Source organism: Rhea americana, unplaced genomic scaffold (assembly GCF_003343005.1).
Source record: "Rhea americana isolate MKP2758 unplaced genomic scaffold, rheAme1 scaffold_312, whole genome shotgun sequence".
Classification (NCBI taxonomy): Eukaryota; Metazoa; Chordata; class Aves; order Rheiformes; family Rheidae; genus Rhea; species Rhea americana.
In genome coordinates this window covers 214,672-235,054 of record NW_028186438.1, presented here as the reverse complement: position 1 = coordinate 235,054, position 20,383 = coordinate 214,672, and the positions used below count along the sequence as shown (strand labels likewise).

The 20,383-nt window shown below is 51.4% G+C and overlaps 1 protein-coding gene across 2 annotated transcripts in view; it reads left to right on the top strand.

The window, feature by feature from the left end:
- The window catches only part of SCARF2 (scavenger receptor class F member 2), a 38,077-nt gene extending 33,895 nt beyond the window's left edge, over positions 1 to 4,182 (top strand). For both annotated transcript variants that reach the window (XM_085310168.1, XM_085310167.1), the window contains exons 10-11: positions 1,229 to 1,381; positions 1,931 to 4,182. In XM_085310168.1, coding sequence (XP_085166294.1) covers positions 1,229 to 1,381; positions 1,931 to 3,165 — 1,388 coding nt within the window. In that variant the 3' untranslated portion in view covers positions 3,166 to 4,182. The remainder of the gene's footprint in view (positions 1 to 1,228; positions 1,382 to 1,930) is intronic.
- Positions 4,183 to 20,383: the final 16,201 nt, after the last annotated feature.

Below are 20,383 nucleotides of genomic sequence, written 5' to 3'. Positions count from 1 at the left end.
ACTGTTGAAACCAAAAATATATTTTTAACACTACGTTTTCTTCTCTGGTGGTTTTCGTTTGGCTTTTTCTTTTCTGTGTTTTGCCACCAAGTGCAAAGGAAGCAATCCCTTGGCCAGCAGGGATATGCTCCTCCTTAGCTTTGTTTCTGGAGAAGTTGGTGAAGGGACTGAAAAGTGGCAGAACTGGTAAAAGCTGATGCTGAAAGACCTAACCACAGACATTTCTTCCTTTACCTCCTTTTGTGGAAGAAGAAAGAAAAATAAAAATACAGATCATAAAGTTGAAATTAAAATTACTGCAATTAAAACTGGCAGCTCATTTCTCTCTCTGGGAAAAAAAAATGTGCCTCCAGGCACAGTTCAAACTATGAGACTTCCTTTGCAGGATTGTTGTGCTGGGCTTGTCAGCTCACTGTTGTCTGAGCCTGGGTAAATCCCAGGGCTGTTGCTGTGTCCTTACAGGACCTGGTGATGTCCTCTCTTGCTCAGTACCAGACGTGAGACCTGCAGATACAGGCCAGCCGTTGCACCCTGGCTTTCTGATAGCTTGTTTCTCCACAGTGTACATTCTCACTTCGGGCACCTGGAAACCTGCCATGGAGCTCCAGTTTGGGAGGAGAGGGAGGTGGTTGTAAGGCTCACACCAGCTGTGGTGGCCACTGGCATTTGTCTTCAGGCATGGGGGACTTTGTCATTGCCTGTCTACCTTTGCTGCAAGCCCATCCCAGTAGTGTGAGCACTTGGCTAATGCTCCTGGAAAGACTTGGAGACTGGGCAGGACTGTGCAGCAAGACTTGCTCCTACATCTGGGAACTTAGCCCCATCCTGCTGGTGTGTTACACCATGCTACATGGGGAAGGACTGTGCAGGGGCTTCCAGAAGGTCCTGGATTGGATTGGGTGACAAAGTCACMATTTGTCCACCTTGTGCTGCTCCAGTGGGGATGATGCCAGAGTGCCTAGGGCAGCAGTGGCAGGTGGAGTGGTGTCCCCTTCCAGGGGCTTAGCACAGCTTTTCTGTGGACTCAGTCCAGCTTGCATCCAAGGGCTGTGCAGGCTCCTGAAACCCACAGAAAAGATGGTCAGAGWTGTCTGGCACCCACATCCCTTCCAACAGGATGAGGAGGCACGAGTGGAGAGAGCAAAGCAGAGGTGGGAGTCCTGGGAGGGAAGGGGGAGCAGACAGGGCAGGCAGCAGCTTACTGACAGCCAGTTCTCTGCTCTTACAGTGGCTCATCATGACCTGGAGAATACCATGAACTGCAGCTTCATCGAGCCACCCTCTGTGGTGGAGCAGCCTTCCCCATCATGGTCTTCCCGTGGCTCCTTCTCCTCATTTGACACCACAGATGAGGGGCCGGTGTACTGTGTCCCCCATGAGGGTAAGCAGAGGGACAAAGCACTTTCAAAGGTGGCTGTGGGGCTTCTGGAGCATCTTCTGCTCTGTGGAGGGACASAGAGAGGAGGGGTGTCACCACTTCATTGAGAGGGCCATGCACATGTCAGTCCTGCTCCTCAGGAGAGTGTCTTAGTGCTCTGGCTCCAGGAAGCAGGACTTGAGCCCAGCCTGTCCCCATGCCTGTGCCCCAGGCTCTGCAGTTGCTTCCTATGGTGTTTCAGAGCTTTCTTGTTCCAGAGACACTGGTATTGTTTTAAGGTTTCTTTTCCAGTGGGGTCCTTGAAGAAGCTCCCAGAAGATTAGCTGCAGGGATGGGTGGACCAGCAAGTAAAACAGGCTAAAATGAGCCTCTTGGAAGGGAGAGACAGACTGAGTGGGACAGCCTGCACATCTCCCACTCTGCTATGAGAGCAGTTCAGTCCTTCTCTTCCCCTCCTCTCTTCTCCTTCCCTCTCCTCAGGGACATCCTGTCAAGCCCTCTGTGGTGCCCAGCCTTTTGCCTATGTAACAGCTCCATGCTCTCCTTTTGCAGAGAGTGTGGGTGACAGCAAGGACAGGGGAACATCCTGCAGCCTAGGGGAGAAGCTGGTGCCCCCAGTCGGTGCAGAAGAGGCTGGAGAATACACCTTCCTGAAGGAGACGGGCTCCGTCAAAGCTTTCCAGGCCGACAGCAGCGAAACGCCCCTGCTTAAGTCCTCCGACAGTGAGCGCTCRTCCTGCGGGTCAGGCTCTGCCAGTGCAGCACTCTACGCCAGGATTGCCCGGCTCTCCAAGCAATCCAAGGATGAGGAAGAAACCACCGCAGAGCCCAGGTGCCCTGGGGGGAGTGGGAAGCCACCCTCCCCTGAGAGAACCAAGCCCCGTCCYCCTGACCCATCCACAAAGCCCAAAGTGTCCTGGATCCATGGCAGGTACAACTCCAACCAGTCCAACTCGCTGCCTGCACCCAGCCGGTCCCCGGAGAGAGCCACTGCCCAGCTCAGCAGCCCTGAGCATGGCCAGGGCTTGGCCAAGAGGAAGAGGAGTCCGAGCGAGACTTCGGCTAGTGTACATGGCAAAACAGATGAGAAGTGCAGTGCAAGGAGCAAGGAGAAAGCACAGAAGCATCCAAAGGAGTCAAGCTTCCCTGAGGGCAAAACCTCCCTCCCCACAGAGCCYCAGTCACCATCCAAGCCCAAGCAGAGGAGCAAGGCCAACACAGAACAAATGGAGAACATCAACGGGGCAGTCCAGAATGCCTTCAAAAAGATGGGTGGTTTCCACCCGGAGAGGCGTGCTGGGGACAGCAAGGAGGCTCCCCGCAGCCCCAGCACGAGTAAGCCACGCTCCGAGACCCTCCATCCCCATCTGACCTTGGAGGCAGCCACACTGCTGGCTGCCCAGCTGAAGGAAAAGACTCAGAGCCTCAACAAGGGAGACGGCAGCGCCCGACAGAACGGGGTGAGCACCCTGCAGCCCCAGCGGGAGAAACCCACCCCACCCCAGAAAGCCAAGCGCTCGGTGGCCACCAACAGCCAGAAGGCCAGCAAGCCTATGCTGCCCACCTCTCCCAACCTGCAGAAACTGATCCCCCCCGTGGCAGAGCCCACGGCCGGGGAGCCCAAGCGGGCAGAGAAGCCAAACTCCGGCAGCAGCCAGGAGCAGGCTCCCCAAAGTGACCAAGCCGTAAAGAAAACACCCATTAAAAAGCCTCCCAGAAAGAAAAGTCGAGAAGCCACTCTGGAGCAGCCCAAAGCAGCCGTAGTGCCCTCTCAGACAGTGCAGTAATGAGGACCTGGGGGGCCCGGTCTGGCCCAGGCCTGCCACACATCAGACATTTGGGCAGGAGGAAGGAAGTTTGCAGGCATGACCAGTGGAAGTGGAGGCCTGAACTGGGCAGGGGGCACTGGAAAAGCCTCCAAGCCATCTTTTTCCCCTTCTCTCTCTATTATTCCCTTTTTTTTTTTTCCAATTATCTCTCTCTCCCTTCTGCCCTGGGACCTGGTACTCCCCACCCACCAGAGATGCCCTCCCCGTGGCTGTGTCCTGCGCCCAGCTTCTCCTCTGCGTGGTTCTGGCAGCTTACCTTCCCTGCAAGGAGAAGGACCTCACAGAGCCATCCCAGTGTGGCCCAGCAGTACCGCCCTGGCCAAAAACCTGGGACCACGCGCGGCTCTGACCCACGGGTCACCCCTTTTGTAGCAGTATTATCAATCGCATAAGCAGTGCTTGTTGTGCTAGACGTACCCATGTTATATTCTGCAGTAACGGAGTCACTTGCTTCCTGCATCCTAGTCTGGTCTATCAAGTTTTCATTGCATGGGAAATGGCAGCTGGAAGGCAGGCTCACTGCTCAGCCTGCGAGGGGGCAACTGCGTCCRCATCCTCGCCAGCGGCAGGGCCTTGCCCCCATGCCAGCGCAGCGTACGGAGCAGCGTGCCGCAGGGCGGTTGCGCTTTCCCGGTGTTGCACCATGCCCTGGCTCCATGCATGTCTCTTGCCCTTTCAGCTTTTCCCCTCCTGGAGATGTAGCCGCCCCAGGCGCCACCGTCCCTCCACAGCCACGCTGCTCCAGTCAGCGTGAGGTCGAGCTGGTTTCGACTGATGGCCCCTCCGCACCTGAGGCTGTTTCTGCCAGGAGTGGCTGGGAGGAAAGCACTATTTATGGCCTGAGACTGGACACTGTTCAGAGAGGCTGTCCCGGCTACGGGGTCCCATCCGGCAGAGTTGGACGGATTAGTTTGGTACGACAGAGCCTGGCATCTCTGCAGAAAGCTTTCCTAATAAAAGTGTATTTCTCTTGTATCTAGGTGGTGTCTCTCCATGTCACAGGCCACATGATGGGCATTGCCTGTCCTTGCTTTGGTATTCAGCAGCATGAACCCCGCTGTGGGCCCAAGTTTTCCCGGAGGCACATGGAGGGAGATGGTAGGGCATCATTTTGGCACAGAGCCTTTCTTTATGCTTCTGGTGTAGGTGAGCATGGATGAGCCCACCCCTAGCATCACTACTGGGGCATTTTGTAACCGCTTCTCCCCAGAAATGATGATGATAATGCTGTAATGCGTCAGCCCTAAAGCCGCTAGGACAGAGATTGCAAAGGCAGCTGTGCTGTCTGGCACTTCAGCCCAGCAGCAGTGATGTATGCGGTCAAGTACATAGGCCTGGGGTGGAGGAGGCAGGCCAAGCACAGCCCTGCTGTGGCTGCTGTTAGTGTTGTCCTTTGCTGGAGATGTGAATTTACACCTGGCAGCAGAGACCAGTTGTGGGGGCAGGATTAGGAGCACTACTTCCCCCGGCATACTAGCATCTTTTCCCTGGCGTAGCAGGAGCCCTTGTGGCTCCTCTCCTTGCTTCAGCAAGGGAGGCTCTGGGTCCTGATGGCCTGGGGTGGCACTTCAGAGGCATGCTATTTCTCATCTGCCCACTACTCCAAGCCTGTGAGGTTCCTTCAACCTCTTCGGGAGCCTCCTGCAACCTCTTTGGGAGCCTCCTGCAGCATATGGGGGTGCCAGCTCTCACCATACTGGTGCTCTACTGGCTTTCCCTTGAAGACCCTGTGGCCAGAGCCATGAACTGAGTAGACACCCTGATGCCATGAGAAATAAAAGCAGTGCTTTTCACACTTCTGGGGGCAGGGAAACATGGTCCCCACAGGTTCAGCAAAAGAGGCATGTGCATCTCTAGCCTCCTGAGCTCACCTCAGATCTGTGCAAGCAGCTGAACGAGGTGAGCTGAGAAGCAGAGTTTTCTCCTTGAAGCTTCTCAGCTCCGGCACATGGAAGTGAATGCCAAGGCTTTGACATGGCTGTGCCCACTGTGCGTAGGCCTCATCCAGCATCCAGGCATGGGTTTACTCCTGAGCTCTGCCCACGACAGCCTTAAGGCAGGAATGTCACCAGAATCATATCATGGGAGCTGTGGCTTTGTCCAGCCAAGTCTTGTAAACCTCCAAGGGTGGAGATTTCCGCAGCTCCATGGTGCTAGTCCTCTGGAAGCATTACCCTCCTGGAAAAGATGTTTCTCCTGATAACCAACCTAAGCCTCCCAAGCTGCAACTTGTGGCTCTCATCATATCATCTGGCACCACTGAGAAGGATTTGATGCCATCATCTCTGTATCTACCCAGTAGCAGCTGTTGGCTGCTATTAGACCCCCCTTCACCTCCTCTTGGCCAGACTAAACCAAGCCAGCTCCCTCCGTCTCTCTTTCTGAGACATGTCCTCTACACCCATGACCAGGCTGGTAACCCTCCTCTGGACCTCTCCAGTTTTTTCATACCCTCTTGAACTGGAAGGCCTACATCCAGACATGACTGAGGTACAGCAGTCAGTGGAGGGGACAGCAGCTGCCTTCAGTCTGCTGCCCATGCTCTTCCTAATATAGCCCACTATGTGTTTTGCCRTATTCATGATGAAAGAAACTGCAAACTAATAAAAAGGTTGAAACCTGACATCCCATGTCATCTCCATGTCCTTTACAGCCTGGTCTGCCCAGTGCAGATAGGTCAGGTGCATTTTAGGGAAATCTCCTGTGATGGCACAGGACATGAAGGCCATTGCCAGTGTAATGAAAGAGGAATTGTCACACAACAGCATCAGGAAGGACTGATCTCTCCTCATAATGTGACTGTGAATCTCTTTTCCAAGTCTGCTGCCAGGGGCCTGCTTTCCTCCCATAGCTGCACTTTGGTTTTATCTCTAACACGCAATGCCATGTAATAGTGTGTGGACTTAGTTTTATGGTTTTCAGTCTCGATTTGTGGACCCCTAAACAATTTCCCCTACAGTTGTGAACCCCACTAGGAMGGTCTTTCTTACACAGCATAAATAAACTTGCTTTTCTTCATCACACTGATCTCTTAAGCCAGCTGTGTTAGGTCACAGGAGGAACTCCTAATGTGGACAGGTTTTCTGCTCCCTTGAGCCATTTTTCCTGATAGACGAGTCAGCAACTGGTTTCAGCAGCAACACAAAGGCTTGTATAAGTATGCTGCATGGCTTCTCTGTGACTGAAGATTTAGTGGATCAGGCTGCAGAGAATTTCAGTGATGGAGAAGAACCTGCCCAGCTGCCACCAGCTGTCCACTTCCATGCTGTAGCTGACTCACCAGTCTGAGGACCAGCTGCCACTTGTGTCCTGAATGGAGTTGATGGGCCTGGTGCTCAGCAGGYCACACAAGTCCTGGTGCTAGTTAAACAAAGGCAGGGCTAGCTCAACCTGAGACCAAGCAGCTGCAAGCCACATTTCAGACTGGGTGGTCTAAGCATACTACTACCCCCAGTCCAGGAGTTCTTCTCCCCTCCATCAAAACTACAAAATTAATATTCTTCTCATTTCTTCCTAATTTTCAGTACTGAAAAAGAAGTCGGTGGGTTGGAAAGCAGCACATTTGTTTTGGCTTGGCCAGATAGTTGTGATAAAAATGAACCCGTTGCCAAAAATTCRTTTCCTATTTCAGGCCCTACCAAAAATAAACTCTAAAGGGAAATTCAAATAAGAATGAAATATGCATGAGACAATGAGCTCCCAAGATTATATAAGAAAATTCTCTCTAAACACTCTCTGGAAGGGGGAAGAGCAGTACTAGTGGTATTTAGTATTGTGGGGGAGAAGTTAATATTATTTGGGGTTCAGGGAACTCCAGTAAATAAAAAAAAACAGAGTGAACATATACAGATATATATATATAAGCAGCCTACATTTCATGTAGCAATGCACAGGTCCTTAAACTTCACATGGCTATACGCCACACATGGGGATATGGCCCTCTTTTCCTTTCCTCCTTTACYCCCCAAAATGGAGGTAATGGCTCAAGCGAGCAAGTCTGGACACACCAGTTCCAAGGGAAGTGAGCCAGAGAAGTGTGCATGTCCATCCATCAGCTATTTCCAAATCCGGATCAGCCACAGAAGGGGATGGGGCACACTGAAGATCACTTCTGTGCCCTTGGAGAGTCCGTGCAGCCATTCTGCAATGCCAGAAGAAGAGGCAGTGGCCAGAGGGAAGYGCACAGCCTGGGGAGAGCCTGCCTGAGCTTCAGGAGGCTGAAACCMAGCAGGAGCTGCAGGGTAGCTGCCTGGCTGCCTTCCCCAAAGACACTCAGCTCCTGGGATACCCAGGGCCTAAGGGCTCAGAAATGACCCCTGGCCACGTAAGTGTGCTCCTTGCACAGGCAGTATTTGGTTYGTAAGTGACTCCCCACAGCCAGAGTCAGCAGGTCACCCTGCGGGGAGTCATCGCAAAGAGGATTTGTCACAGCAACGTCACCACTTTTCATTTCACATTCATCACCATAGCAATTGGTGACCTCAGCAAGGTCCCTGGAGGATGCCTGATGCACTTGAGTCTAAATAAACAGCCAGAGAGAAGCCTTTCTTGCAGACCTTTGCCTCATGCATGCGTTTCCACGCTTTGCTCTGCAGAAATACCAGGGTGCTGCCACCAGCACCTGCCAGCTCAGCTCCCCATGAGGGTTTTCAGCAGGCAGCAGCTGAGCTGCCAGCTCCAAGCATGAAGGAGCCCATGCCACTGCGAGCACAAGCAATGTGGTCCCTCAAGTCACCTCGCATCAGCAGAAGCCCTGTCTTCCCCAGAGGAAAGAAGGAAAGTGTGTGCAGTGCTTGGGGGTAGGAGAAGGAACTTGRGGGTCCTGGCATCTTGGGCTGTGGTTCCAGGACCTGCTGCCTTGAGCCCTGGAGCTGCATGAACACCTTTAACCAGCATGTACAGTGTTCTCCTACAAGCTGGCAGAGCCTTTTTCACCCAGTCCTGCATTCTCCCTATGTGGAGAACTGCTGAGGGGTTTATTTTGTCCTTGAAGTCCTTCCCCGCGAGCTGCGTTCAAACAGGAGGTACAGGGAGGGTTCAAGTTTCCCATTTTCCCTTTTCCTGCTCCTCAACTTTCTGAAGTCAGAGGAGGCTTTTCAGCGCTCCAGGGTAGGAAAAGTAAATGCAAACCCAAACACCAGTGAAGAAACTTTCTGCAGCACTTGGTAGAGAAAAGAAGAAATGAGAAAATGTGCAATTCAAAATCTTGAAATTTGAAACGAGGAGGGGAGGTCCAACTTGAGAAGAAATATCTACCGCTCTCCTCAGCTGGAGGATATTGTCTGCTATGCTCCTTTCCTTAACTCCCAAGCCCTTGTTCTGTTCACTCCCCACTCCAGCTGACAGCTGAAGGGGGGCATTTTTCTACCTCACTTTGCTCTCCGGACTAAAATAGGGGATCTGAGGGTGAGTGTAAGCAGGCCAGGGTGGCCAGAGCACATGCCAGGCTTCCCTGCCATCCGCTGGGGCTGGCCATTGTGGGATGGGGCTGAGCCTGCCCCAAACTCGCAGCACCCAGGCTGCTTTTCTGTGCAAACCTGGCCACTGCCAGCCATGCCAGCAGAAATATTCAGCTGATGTRCTCCCAAGCACCACCTGACTCTGTGTCAACGGACTGAATCTTTTTGGCATTTCATTTAACCAACAGAGTGTTGTTTAGCTCCCTGGGAGCTCCACAGGGACTGGAAGCCACAGGTACTGGGAAAGCACAGTGATCCCACCACTATGAAGCCAGCAGGTTCCCATGCCTTCCCAAGCTCCCCGGCAGCCCCACACCACTCGAGGGAGACCTGGTAGCAGTCTGAAACTGTTTTGTCCTTGCTGACAGCCATCCAATGCTGGGTAAAGGCTGGGGCCACCCAGGGCAGCCTATTGATTACACAGATTTGATCCATCCATCCACCTCTTTACTTTAATGCAACATATTAGTGCCATTGGGGATGAGCTGAGGGAAGTCCTTTGAGTCTGAGATGCATGCATGACTTGTCAGGGTCTAGAGGGTGCCATCTGCAGCACCCCGAGCCTCCAGCCTGCTGCTGTGGCAGCCGAAGGACAGGGTGTGTGTGAACGTGGCATTCGTGAGGACGGTACTGACCCCTGAGCAGCAAGGTACCCTCCTGAGGCACTCAGGAGCAACACTGGGGTAACTGCTGCTGGAGCATAGCTGCTCAGCAAAATATGGTCTCATGGGTCCACCTCCCCCAAAGGCCACAGGCAGACAGCCCTCCTACCAAACCCACTTGAGCTTTAAAAATTTCACTCATTCAATGGAGCACTGGAAGTGTTTCCATGTGATCTAGGTGACCAGTTACTCCCTGGCCACAATGAACAGCAAATAGAAAATGGCCAAAGCACAGCAGCTATAGTGTTTCTGGGCTGAAAATGCATTTTTAGTGAAAACCATGGAGAGCCAAAGCCATCTCTGAATGGATCCAAGTGCCTGAATATAGTTTCTTCAAGTTCTGTTCAATGCTATGTAGGAACCCCCTGATTCTGCCTCAGAGAAAGCATGATACGTTTGCATCCAAGSCCTTGAAGCAGGAAAGGAAAAACAATTAGAAAGAACAAAGGCAGGCAGAGGCATCTGCAGCGCCGCTACCTGATTTATCCTTGTGTCTGTGCTGGCCTGGCTGCAGCACTGCACGTTATAAAGTGCCTGTGCTTGTTTAGTCTGTATGGGAGCACAAATCACAGTGCTATGTCATCACTCTGCCAGGGTCTGGATTTCATTAGGAGCCACATGATCAGCCTCGGCTGCTGCTCACGGCTGGCTGCACTCTCTCCACAGAGCACAAACATGCTGCACAGGATACAGGGGCGACAGGGCCCTGGCAGCAGCACTGAATAGGCTTCTTGTCCACAGGTGAGGACCAGCAGTGGCCCCCAGCTCCAGCTGCTGCTCCGAGCTCCAGCATGGTGGAGTGCAGGGGGAATGCCAAGACAAGAGCCTGAGAACCCTCCCCCAAGATGGGCTCCGTAGGGCTGATCAGTGAGAAGCTGCTGGGACACACCAGGAGGATTTATCCCCCTTTAATTTTTGAAGACCCTGAAAATCTCCTTAGGGCAGRGCAGCCTGCACTGCCCACACAAGGCAGAAGCTGAGGACAGAGCAGGATGTGGCCTAAAGCTGTCTCCTGCTAGTATGGCAATTGCTGGGCCCAGACGATCAAATCCACAAGTTAGGCTGACCACCACCTCYCCAGCTATCCCCAGATGTCAGGCTGCATAAAGAGAGAGGCACAGCTAGCAAACAAGCAGTCTCAGGCCAAGGAGTTGGAAGCAGATGACTGTAGAGCCTGCTGCAACCCTTACAGGCCACTGCATGCCTTGTGTTCTGCTGCATCCTTTGTGTCCTGCTGCATCCCTTGAATCCTGCTGCATACACTTCTCTCACACCCCAGTTCCCTCACAGGTATGAAATGCCATGCTGTGATCCAAGAGCATCTGAGCAAGCTGGCTGGGAAAGCAGAACCACTACAGGAGAATGCAAGGGAATTGGTTCCCATTTCTTGTTCAAAACAAGCCCGGGCTCTGCAGGCAGTGCTGTGCAGGCTCTAGGCTCACCTGCAGTGTACACAGTGTCTCCAGCATGTCTGAGGTTGTATAAACCTCTCACCCCGTGTCAAAACATACCTTCTGACAACTTTTCTACTCTGTAGGAAGCGGAGACACAAATTGCTCCTGAACATAGAGCACTATGTCAGACTGCTCAGTCATAGCTAACATGAATTTCATCCTGGCCATGTGTCCTTGTCTCCTCCCTTGGAAGAAAGCTTCTGGAGGAAAGTCAGGATGCCTGTGTGCAGAAGGCATCACATCCAAATTCTGATGGTTGCTCAACTCAGAAAACTAAAGCACAAGCATGTTTTCTGACAAGCTTCTGATGATATATTGCTCCTTCCTTCAGGTCAAATCCAGCTTTTCCAGGCCTGATGTTTGGCAGCCCAGATGATCTCTGCAGTGAGGGAGTCCTTGCTCTGCATACTTCATCAGCTTCCTCTTCACCTCCTGCACCAGTCAGGCCTGAGCTGTAGCCTCCAGTTGAGTTCCCAGCGGATCAGGAAGAAAGCACGGAAATTTCACATGGCACAAATCATTCACAGAGCTCATCCTGGGAGAGCTGGATGTCGATTTCTACCATGGAGCCTTTTTGCAGTCTTCCGGTCACACTTAGACACAGGTGCAGGACACAAAGGATGCAGCAGATTCACAGATTAGTGAATTGAACCACCTGAATCCAAATCTTATCTTTGCTACAGCTTATGGGTGAAATTCCTGTTCAGATGCTTAGCTCCTGAGGCCAGAGCAGGGGAACAGATTTAATATGTTTGTTAAGTCTGAATAAATCTGGATGAGCCTGATGAGCCAGCTGTGAGACTCCCTCTCCTGCTTGGATTCACATTGCTCTTGCCTGGCTTCTTGCATTTCTGTGGTACAGTGTGAACTCATCTAGTGTTTGATTTGGTCATTTCAAATGTCCATCAGGTTTCACTACTGATTCAGTTTGCTGGGAAGCAATCATCTTCACTTGGTCCAAAACTAACRCTTCCAAATTTACTACATGCCCAGGAACCTTTTCTTGCACAAGATCTCAGATTGTTGCCTCCATGGCAATGCTTGAAAGCAAATGCAGACTAAGGAGAAACTAAGGAGAAAAGGCTTCTTCCTGAGATATACTCAATACTCATATCACATGACTGGAGCTTTGTGCAAAGCAGAGACTCTCCCAGGGCACACTTGCTAGGATTTGGAAGAGAAGGCAGGAGTAAGAAAGGATTTAGCTTGGCCATGTCAGGAGCAAGAAGGCAAGAGTTCATGCAGGCACAAGGAAAGGCTGAGGCTAGACAAAAGGTGAAAGTAAATCCACCAAACTGAGGCTTGTAGCACAGTGCTCCCCAGAGGAAAGAGGCAAAAAGAGGAGGGAAGGAGGCCCTGCGAAGCCACTATGGACAGATGAGCAAGTGAGTGCATCCTTGGAGGAAGAAGCCCCCAGTACAGTGACTGGGAAAGCAGGAAGGCAGCGATCACAGGAGCTGCAGAGGATTGGTACAAAGGGCTGCTGCCAGAGCTGTTTCCGCAGGGCGCAGGGTCTGAGGGTCTAAGGAGAAGCTGGAGGAGAGTGACTCTGTGAAGCCATTACAGATATCAAACCCTTTTAAAAAAGACAAGCCATTGCTTTTTGAAGAAAGTCTCCACTTCTCCACTTCCCATCTGGCACAGCCTTCACTCCGAATCTCTGTGTCCAATTATTCCCATGACTGTCTCTCTTGCTGCAAACCAAAGTGCTCAAGTATGCCTGAACATGAGATGAGCTCCACCAAGACTGTCAAGCCAGGCTGGGAGGGCAGACTCCGAGGAGATGGGCCGCCCCAAGTTGCCACTCCACAGCAGCTCAGACTTCCCAGCCCTGGCCCACTGGGGGTTCCCTGCTCTGACGAGCATCTTGGCTCGGTCCCCAGCATGGGGCAATCAGGATAAACCAAACCACCAAGGATAAAATGAACRTGCAGTGGCAGACGAGCACCTCAGGTGAAGCCAAGTGCCAGATCTGCATCTCTGGCATGGCAGACCAAAAGTGTAGCTGTTCAGCCATGCTGCCAGGACCAGAYTCATGGATTCTGCATTGGAGCACTCTCTCGGTTCCTGGTCCAAGCGCCAGCCCGCACCGCGGCTCTGCTCCCCGAGGCACAGCAGGAGGCAAAGCTCGTCGCAGGCTTCCCCCTAGCGGGTAACATACTCCAAGGACACCGGCTCCACGCCAGAGGTGAGGGGCTCCAGGGACAGCTCTGCACAGTGTTACACTGGGCCTCCCTGTTCTCTACCCATTTAATATATTTGATGCTTGGGAAAACATCCCCCTGGCAGTACTTGCCAGTGAAAACCCCCATAAGCGGTCTGCTACACACCAACACGTAGCAGAGCTGATGGCCCCTGTGCCAGCCTGGAGGAGTGCAGCAGCCCAGCTATGGGCCYCATCCAGGTCCTTCGGTGGGATAGAGGTCCGTGGCACTGCACATCAGCCCCTTGTCCTTTAAAGTGCTGTTGGCCAGCASAGAGGAAATCAGGCTTCTTGCTGACAGCTCTAAAGCCACATTTTGTACAAAAGCTGCAATGCATCAGCCTCTTCTGGTGATTTCAGACTGCCTGGTAAAACCGCACACCCTGAGCACTGAGCTGCTGTGCAGAGAGCTCCAGGATCTTGAGCCAGTGATTCAGAGAGCGATGGTGATGTGACCACTCTCCATGAGGGACGCCAGGCTCTGGCAGGAATCTCTTGCGGGATTGTTTGTGCTCAGATTTCTCTGTAGGATTATTTCTAATTGAAATGTGCTCCAGTTACAAGAACAAGCAATTTCTCTGCCTGCATTTGCGCACCCCACTCCCTTTGCCTTGTCCGCTTGAGTCAGGAGATCAACAAAGTTATAAAATTGCTGATCTCCTCTGGAAGCCTGGGATATTTTGGGATAGCTAAACATACCCTTCGGGGCACAGAGAGAAGGAAACATCTAGGCTACCCTTCCCTAAGAGAGTGCAGTGAATTGTTCATCGCTGGCCATCTTTGGAAGTCAGGCCTGGTGACCTCTCCAGCTTGGGAGGTCTTTCCTGAAGGTGACTGGCCTGCAGATCCCTGCCACCAGGAACATGCTCTTGGCAGTGCAGCAGTCTGCATGGGGACCACTTGGCCTGTTCTGCTTCCCACTGGAGCCATTGGATAACTCTGCAAATTCTATTACAGGGCCCAGGCTCCAACTTGCTATCTGTGCACTGCTGTGCTTGCTCTCAGCACTTCTCGTCGCCTACCTTTGCTTCAGGTTCATGTAGCACAACCTGCCAGCTGTGAGAGGAAGGGCTTGGAGTTTGTTTGGGGGTTTGACAAGAGGCAGCAAGCTAGGATCAGCTCCTGGCCTGCTGCCTCAGCAATCCCCTTTTGTCTGCGCAAGGAGCATATTGCCTTCCCAGTGCAGCGCTCCCTGGTTGTGAGCACACTGCAGGCTTGAACATAGCTCTCCAGTCACACCGTGCAAGGCCTCATCCTGCCTGCCCACTGTGGTCATATTCCTGTACAGCTTCRTGCACATCAGCCAGCTGCAGCCAGAGCAGGATGACAGGATGGATCCAGGGGCAGGTCCCATTTTGCTCTCTCCCAGTCTTCTAATCCAGGTGAACTCTGAAGCAGGGGTGGTAGGGCAGGGGAAGGAGAGTAAGAGCTTTCTTGTTGTGTCCCTCTATAGCTCAATCCAGACAGGTTAAGGCTATTCTTGGACTTTATATTCTCATATTCTTGGACCAACTGTGGGACTGTTTCTGTTGTAACACTACTGGATCCAGCAGCCACGAGCTYCTCTCTKGTGCTAGCAGACTCCAGAGCAYGCAGGAAGGGTTACACACACAACCACAGCCTTTCTTCAGGCTCCRTTGCATCACCTGAGTTCCTCAAATCTTGYCCACACAGGATGGTCCATGTGCTGCTTGTGGCATCACTGGCTGACACCACTTCCTCATCAGGGACTCCCCCACCCCAAACTGGAGCCTACATCTCAGAGCCCTCTCTGCCTCATGCACACCCCAGCACATCACCACATGTCCCCTGTGTGGAATGCCYTGGAGCACATGGCACACATGACATCCCCAAGGTCATGAGTGCTCAGGGCCGTCCCTGCAGCTCAGTYCCCAGGTGTGTCACCCACCAGCTACCTCAGTGCTCCTCAGCAAAGCCTGAGGGCAGAGGCATGTAGCCASGGCAAATTATTTCTGATGGGCAACCCAGCTAGTCTTCAGCTTACTGGGTTCATTTTCTCCACGCAGGGTACTGGTGAGCTCACTCCCCAAGTGCAATGCCATCTTCTCCCCCGATTTGGGCAGCTCACAAGAGGARCCCAGCCCCCTGAAGATGCTGGCCCTTGGTGACCCTGCTGCAGTTCTGCTGCAGCCTGGTTGCACTGACTAGTGAGCAGCTCGTCTCCAYCCAGTTTCCCTGCGAGCCCCCTGCATTGCTACAGGCATCATGGCCCAGTACAAAGACAGCGTTACCTGGGGCCAGCTACCTGGCAGGCTCTGTCGCATGCAGCCCAGGTTAAATAAGTGTGCTGGTTCCCACAAGAAGCTGTGGCTGCCCAAGACTCAGCCCTCCGAGCCTGGAGAAGGCAGAATCTCGCGCCTGCCAGACTAATGAGAAGCGCATGGGACCCACATCTGGTAGCGATTGAGCAGYGTTGAGAACAGAGGAAGCACATATTTCCTGCAGCACAAAGGAAGCGAGAGGAATGTCCGCGTTGCAGCAGAGGCCTCAGGGCACAGGTCTCTCCCGCACACAGTGATTTCAGCCAGCTTGCAGCCCTCTCCCTCTGCCTGGCTCCAGACACCGACCGCTCCGTCAGGTGACCATGGCACTAGCCTTCCCCTCTACAAGGCTTGTGGGGCAATTAGACTCTCTCCAAGAGCCAGCAGGCAGAGACTGCCACCTCCTGTAGTCACAGAGGCTTCCCTTGGTCTCACTAGCAGTCTGGGGCCTCCACATGCAGAAATGTTGCATGTTCACTGCTGTAGGTCCCCCAATACATCTCATTTAGACTACACTCCTTGGGTAGGGGTATAAAGGTGTAAACGGTACCAGATCCAGTACCCTTTACTGGACAAGAGGCATTGGGCACAAACTGAAACCCAGGAAATAACACTTGAAAACTTTTCTTCACTGTGAGGGTGGTTGAACACTAGAACAGATTGCCCAAAGTGGTTGTAAAGCCTTCATCCTTGGAGATATTGAAAACCCAACTGGACACAGTCCTAGGCAGCCTGCTCCAGTTGACCCTGCTTGAGCAGAGGGTTTGGACCAGATAGTCTCCAGAGCTCCCTGCCAACCTCARCTGTTCTGTGATTCTGTGGTCTGAACAGGGTAGCGCAGGCTGTTTGCTGCTTCTTCGCCAGGACTGCTGGAGCTGTGTCCTTGGAAACTTGCCTCCCCCTCCCTGGGCTGAGACCTTCCAGTCCGCGGCTGCCTTTCCATTTTCAGGTATGCATGGGCAACCTATAGCTACTGTAAAAGGCAGCTATTTCTCATAGACATGCTGCCCCCCAGCAGGTTCCCACGCCAGGTCTCGTCTCTCCAATTTGGTAATTTATTTGCCGTTCAAAGTTCTGCACGCAACAAAGCACCCTCTAGGAGCTTGACTCAGCATTGCCCAACCCAGACACATACAAGCTTAAGCTCTTGTTACAAATGGCATTGAGAAGAGAGCAGAAAACCCAGAGACCTGTGGAAGCCTATAATCAGGCTGGAGAGATCAAGCCAAGGTCTGCTCTGTGCTGTGACAATTCTGCAGTGATTCGGAAGGGGACCAGACAAATACACACAGGATTGTCCTTAACAGTGCAGGTAGCCATATGGTACCACTGCAACCCCAGYGCTGTGTAAGGGGGCAGCCAGCTGTCCTGGTCTGGTGCTAGWGACATGTGAACTCTTGACCCAGATCCCTGAACACCCAAGTCTGTTGAAATGCTTCCAGATTGCATTGCTGAGGSAATAGCCTGACACAGCTGTAGCTATGTACAGTAAAGCAGGACACTGGGACAGCAAAGTATTGTCTGGTTGGGATCCTGTTCACGCATAGGCATAGGCAAAGATCAAGAYGTCCTAAGTTGCTGAATTCCAGTTGTGTCTTGTTCCATGAGGAAGTCAATTCAAAAGTTTAAGAAATAGCCTTACACCACGTTCTGGCTGCCAGCAGCAGAAAGAGCTCCAGGCCCTCCAGAGTCAGCACCTAAGGCACACCTCAGCTTGGGAGGAATCTGAAACTAATTCCTAATAGGAATTATTTGTAGTCAACAAGCCTGTGGGACAGGCATATGGCACAGAGCCCAGGTAGCTGTTCCACCAAAGCGCTACAGAGCTGGAAGMCAGAAGAAATACTACAGAAGTGGTCAGGCAGCTGAAAGCAATGCCAGGCTGCTGCAAAAGGCATGGCCACAGCACGCAGGGGAAGGAGCTACGTAACGGCCATGGGGGAACCAGGAGGCTGTGAGGATTCAGCACATTAGCTCTTACGATAACAGAGCACAGCAGGGCCCCAGCTTCCTAATATGGCCTGCTTCACCTGCCCAAATTCATGCATGTAACAAAAGCTATCACCAAATCTTCTTGCCAAAGGATGGCAAAGGTTTGGGGCTTATATACTTTTAACAGTGCTTTTATGCTAGTCTTCAGTATTCCCCCAGCCAGAACTGGCAACATCATGGCTAATACCTCTTAATTAAAAGACCTGTTTTCTATTCCCTAGAACCTCACCAGACTGAAACCACCTGGGCTCTGTGCCACGTATCTTCTCTGGCAGCTAAATCGCAGCAAAATGGTTCAGCTGTTTCTGAGAATGGGGTTAGGAAAATGGAGGTTGATTTGCTCATTAAAAATGTACCACAGCCTTTTCATGCAGATACTTCTTCTGGAGAAGCTCCTGCAGTGTGGTTGGGTATATCTGCAATCAGGACTGAGCCTTTCTGCCACCTCTACCATGGTTACAGGCCAGACCACTGATACAGGTGCTGAGTGGCAGCAGCCRGGATCAAATGCAGTTTCCAGAAGCCTGTGTTCAAAATACTGACACAATACCACAAATCACAATCCAGGGATATCAACTGATGCTGGTTTGAACACTCAGGGCTCTTTGCCTCCTGCTCTCTGCAGAGTCAGACACRTCCATTAGCTGCCAGGCTGCTCCTCCTGAGGGTGCTTTTCACCTCTGCTCCCAGTACGAGGCTTCCAGCTGCTTCCTCCCAGCACAGGACCTTCTCTCACACCGCACAGGATTCAAGAGGCCCCACCTACRCCTCCTTCCATCAGGATGACAGCTCATGTGAAGTGCTGGCCACAACAACGCAGCCTGAATTTTACACAGCACAAATACAAAACATTTCCCCACTTTTACAATCTATTTTCCATATGAGCRTCCCCAGCCACTGTAAAATGTGTAGACTCTATCTCCTGGTTGGCACATTCCAGCCAGCTCCTTGTTCTCTACCGCAAGTTGACTGTCTCTACAGCAGGTCCCTCCAGAGCTCTCAGGGAGGCACTGCTCTCCCTGAGGCTTCAAGACCCCAGGCATCAAACCCCTGCAAACCGTCCCTCATCCCTTTGCTGGGCTCAGGCTCTTTGCAGAGGTGAGAATGGGAAGCAGGAAGACTGCTCATCTTCCAGCTCTCTCTGGACTCCGACATCAGGAAGGGAGGTGGAATATGGTTGTCTTAAAAATAGGCAGAGTGAGAAGAACAAGGACCGCAGTGAAGGAGGACAAACAGCCACGGGATGAGCAGGACAGAGGCAGACATGGCAGGATTAATAAAAGGCTTTGATCTAAACAACCCAGGGGCAGAAGGCTCTGTAGTCAGCCTATCTAATTCCTCTCCAGGACCTGAGATTTGGGGACCACCTTCCTTCGACAGAAGTATGAGGCCAGCAACTTTAAAAAAGGGACAATTTATATTAAGGGACATTTTAGAGAATCACCATTTCCCTGGGTATGTAAAGTATTCTTCTCTAAAGTGGACAGTCCTACTACGCTTAAGTATACCATGAAATTACTGTAAGCTTTGAAGTAATATTAAAAACRATACTTCTTAAGCTTTTTAAAACATTTCAGTGTATCTTTCTTTTTTTTTTWAATTCAATTYAGGAATCTTTTTATGTGTATCACTGAAATTAATTTGAAACTTAGCCTTTGCAGAAACCTCCTAAATATTGATCTCATTACCTGTACAAAAGTGCTTCACAAAAAGAAAATATTTTCATTCCAACAATGCATTTGAAGTAGAAATGAATTTAATAAATTCCATGTGTTGTACAAAAATTAAAAGAGCGAGGACTTGAAGACAACGTTTCCTGGTGTTCTCAAATGTTCAGAGTCTCTCCATTCTCAGTACTCCCCAATCAACCTACAAACAGCCTTTTTGCCCACTTTGCTCTGGCCAGCAATGATAAAAATTCCCTTGAAGTCTGTATTTTCTTCAAAGAAGGTGGCTGGATCACATTAAAATATGTTTTGCATGTGCTGAAATCAAAATTTGAGAGCTAAAGTATACCTAACTGAAGCAGGAACAAGGCTTGGAGGTGAAAGACTGATAAYTGCATTGGGAAGTAAAGTTGACACATGAAAGCATGTATTGTCCTAGTTTGGAGGCTGGCAGAGAAAACAGCACATTTTGAATGGAGGAGTGCTCAGTCACTACCGTCTCACTCCTGACAAAATGCAAAAAAAAAAAAAAAAAAAAAAGTACAGCTGAGTATTCAGTCCAGAGTGTGGGATTCATCTTCACGTTAGACACCTAATAGTTGTCCAAGTCCAAATGAGTCCTCCAGGGTTTAGTTCTCCATTTAAGGGTGAGGAACAGTTACCCTCAGGTGCTAGTTTATCCTGATTTTCTTAGACGTTGTTCTCAGACTGATGAACTGCCCTGCTGAGATGACTATTCCTCTTCATTTATTCTAGGGAAAACCTAACAGCTGTCTAAAATGAATATCTCACTACGAGACAGGCAGACTGGAAGAAGGATTGCACTTCTAATGCGCAGTAATAACCTCTAATAACCAAAAGATCTTCCGAATGTTTTCATTGCAGGAAAATCATCCTGTATGGACAGGCCACAAAAATTCCAGATATTTAAGGATGACAAACTAAAATGCCTACTGTAATTCTGAAACTCTTTTGACACATAAAGTAACTAAAAACATTTTAGCAGCCTTCAAGCACAAATAACGATATAATTTGAATATTGCTTCCTGTGTTACGTGGTGAGACAAAGTGAGACAAAGCATGGCCTAGAAGAAAATACTCATTTCTGTGGTTTGAAACCTCTGCAGTAACAGCTGGAAAGGGCTTATTTTTCTGTAAATTCTTAGTTGCCTTCTCAGTGGAAATAAATATACTGCTTTGCACTAAGTGTATTTGTCCTACCACGATGTATCGTTTTAACCACGGGTGCAACACCCCCACCGCCACCAGCGCACCGTGCACACGTAACCGTGCACACTGCCGGGTTTGCAGCTCCCGTCGCTCCCTTTTCGGGAGCGGTGCCAGAACTCGCCCCTCCGGCGCGCTCACCGCGCACGTACAGCAGCGACCCGCAAACCTCCGCCCAGGTGACACGCGGCCCGCGGCAGGGCCCCCCCCCCCCGCGCCCCGCTTTCCCC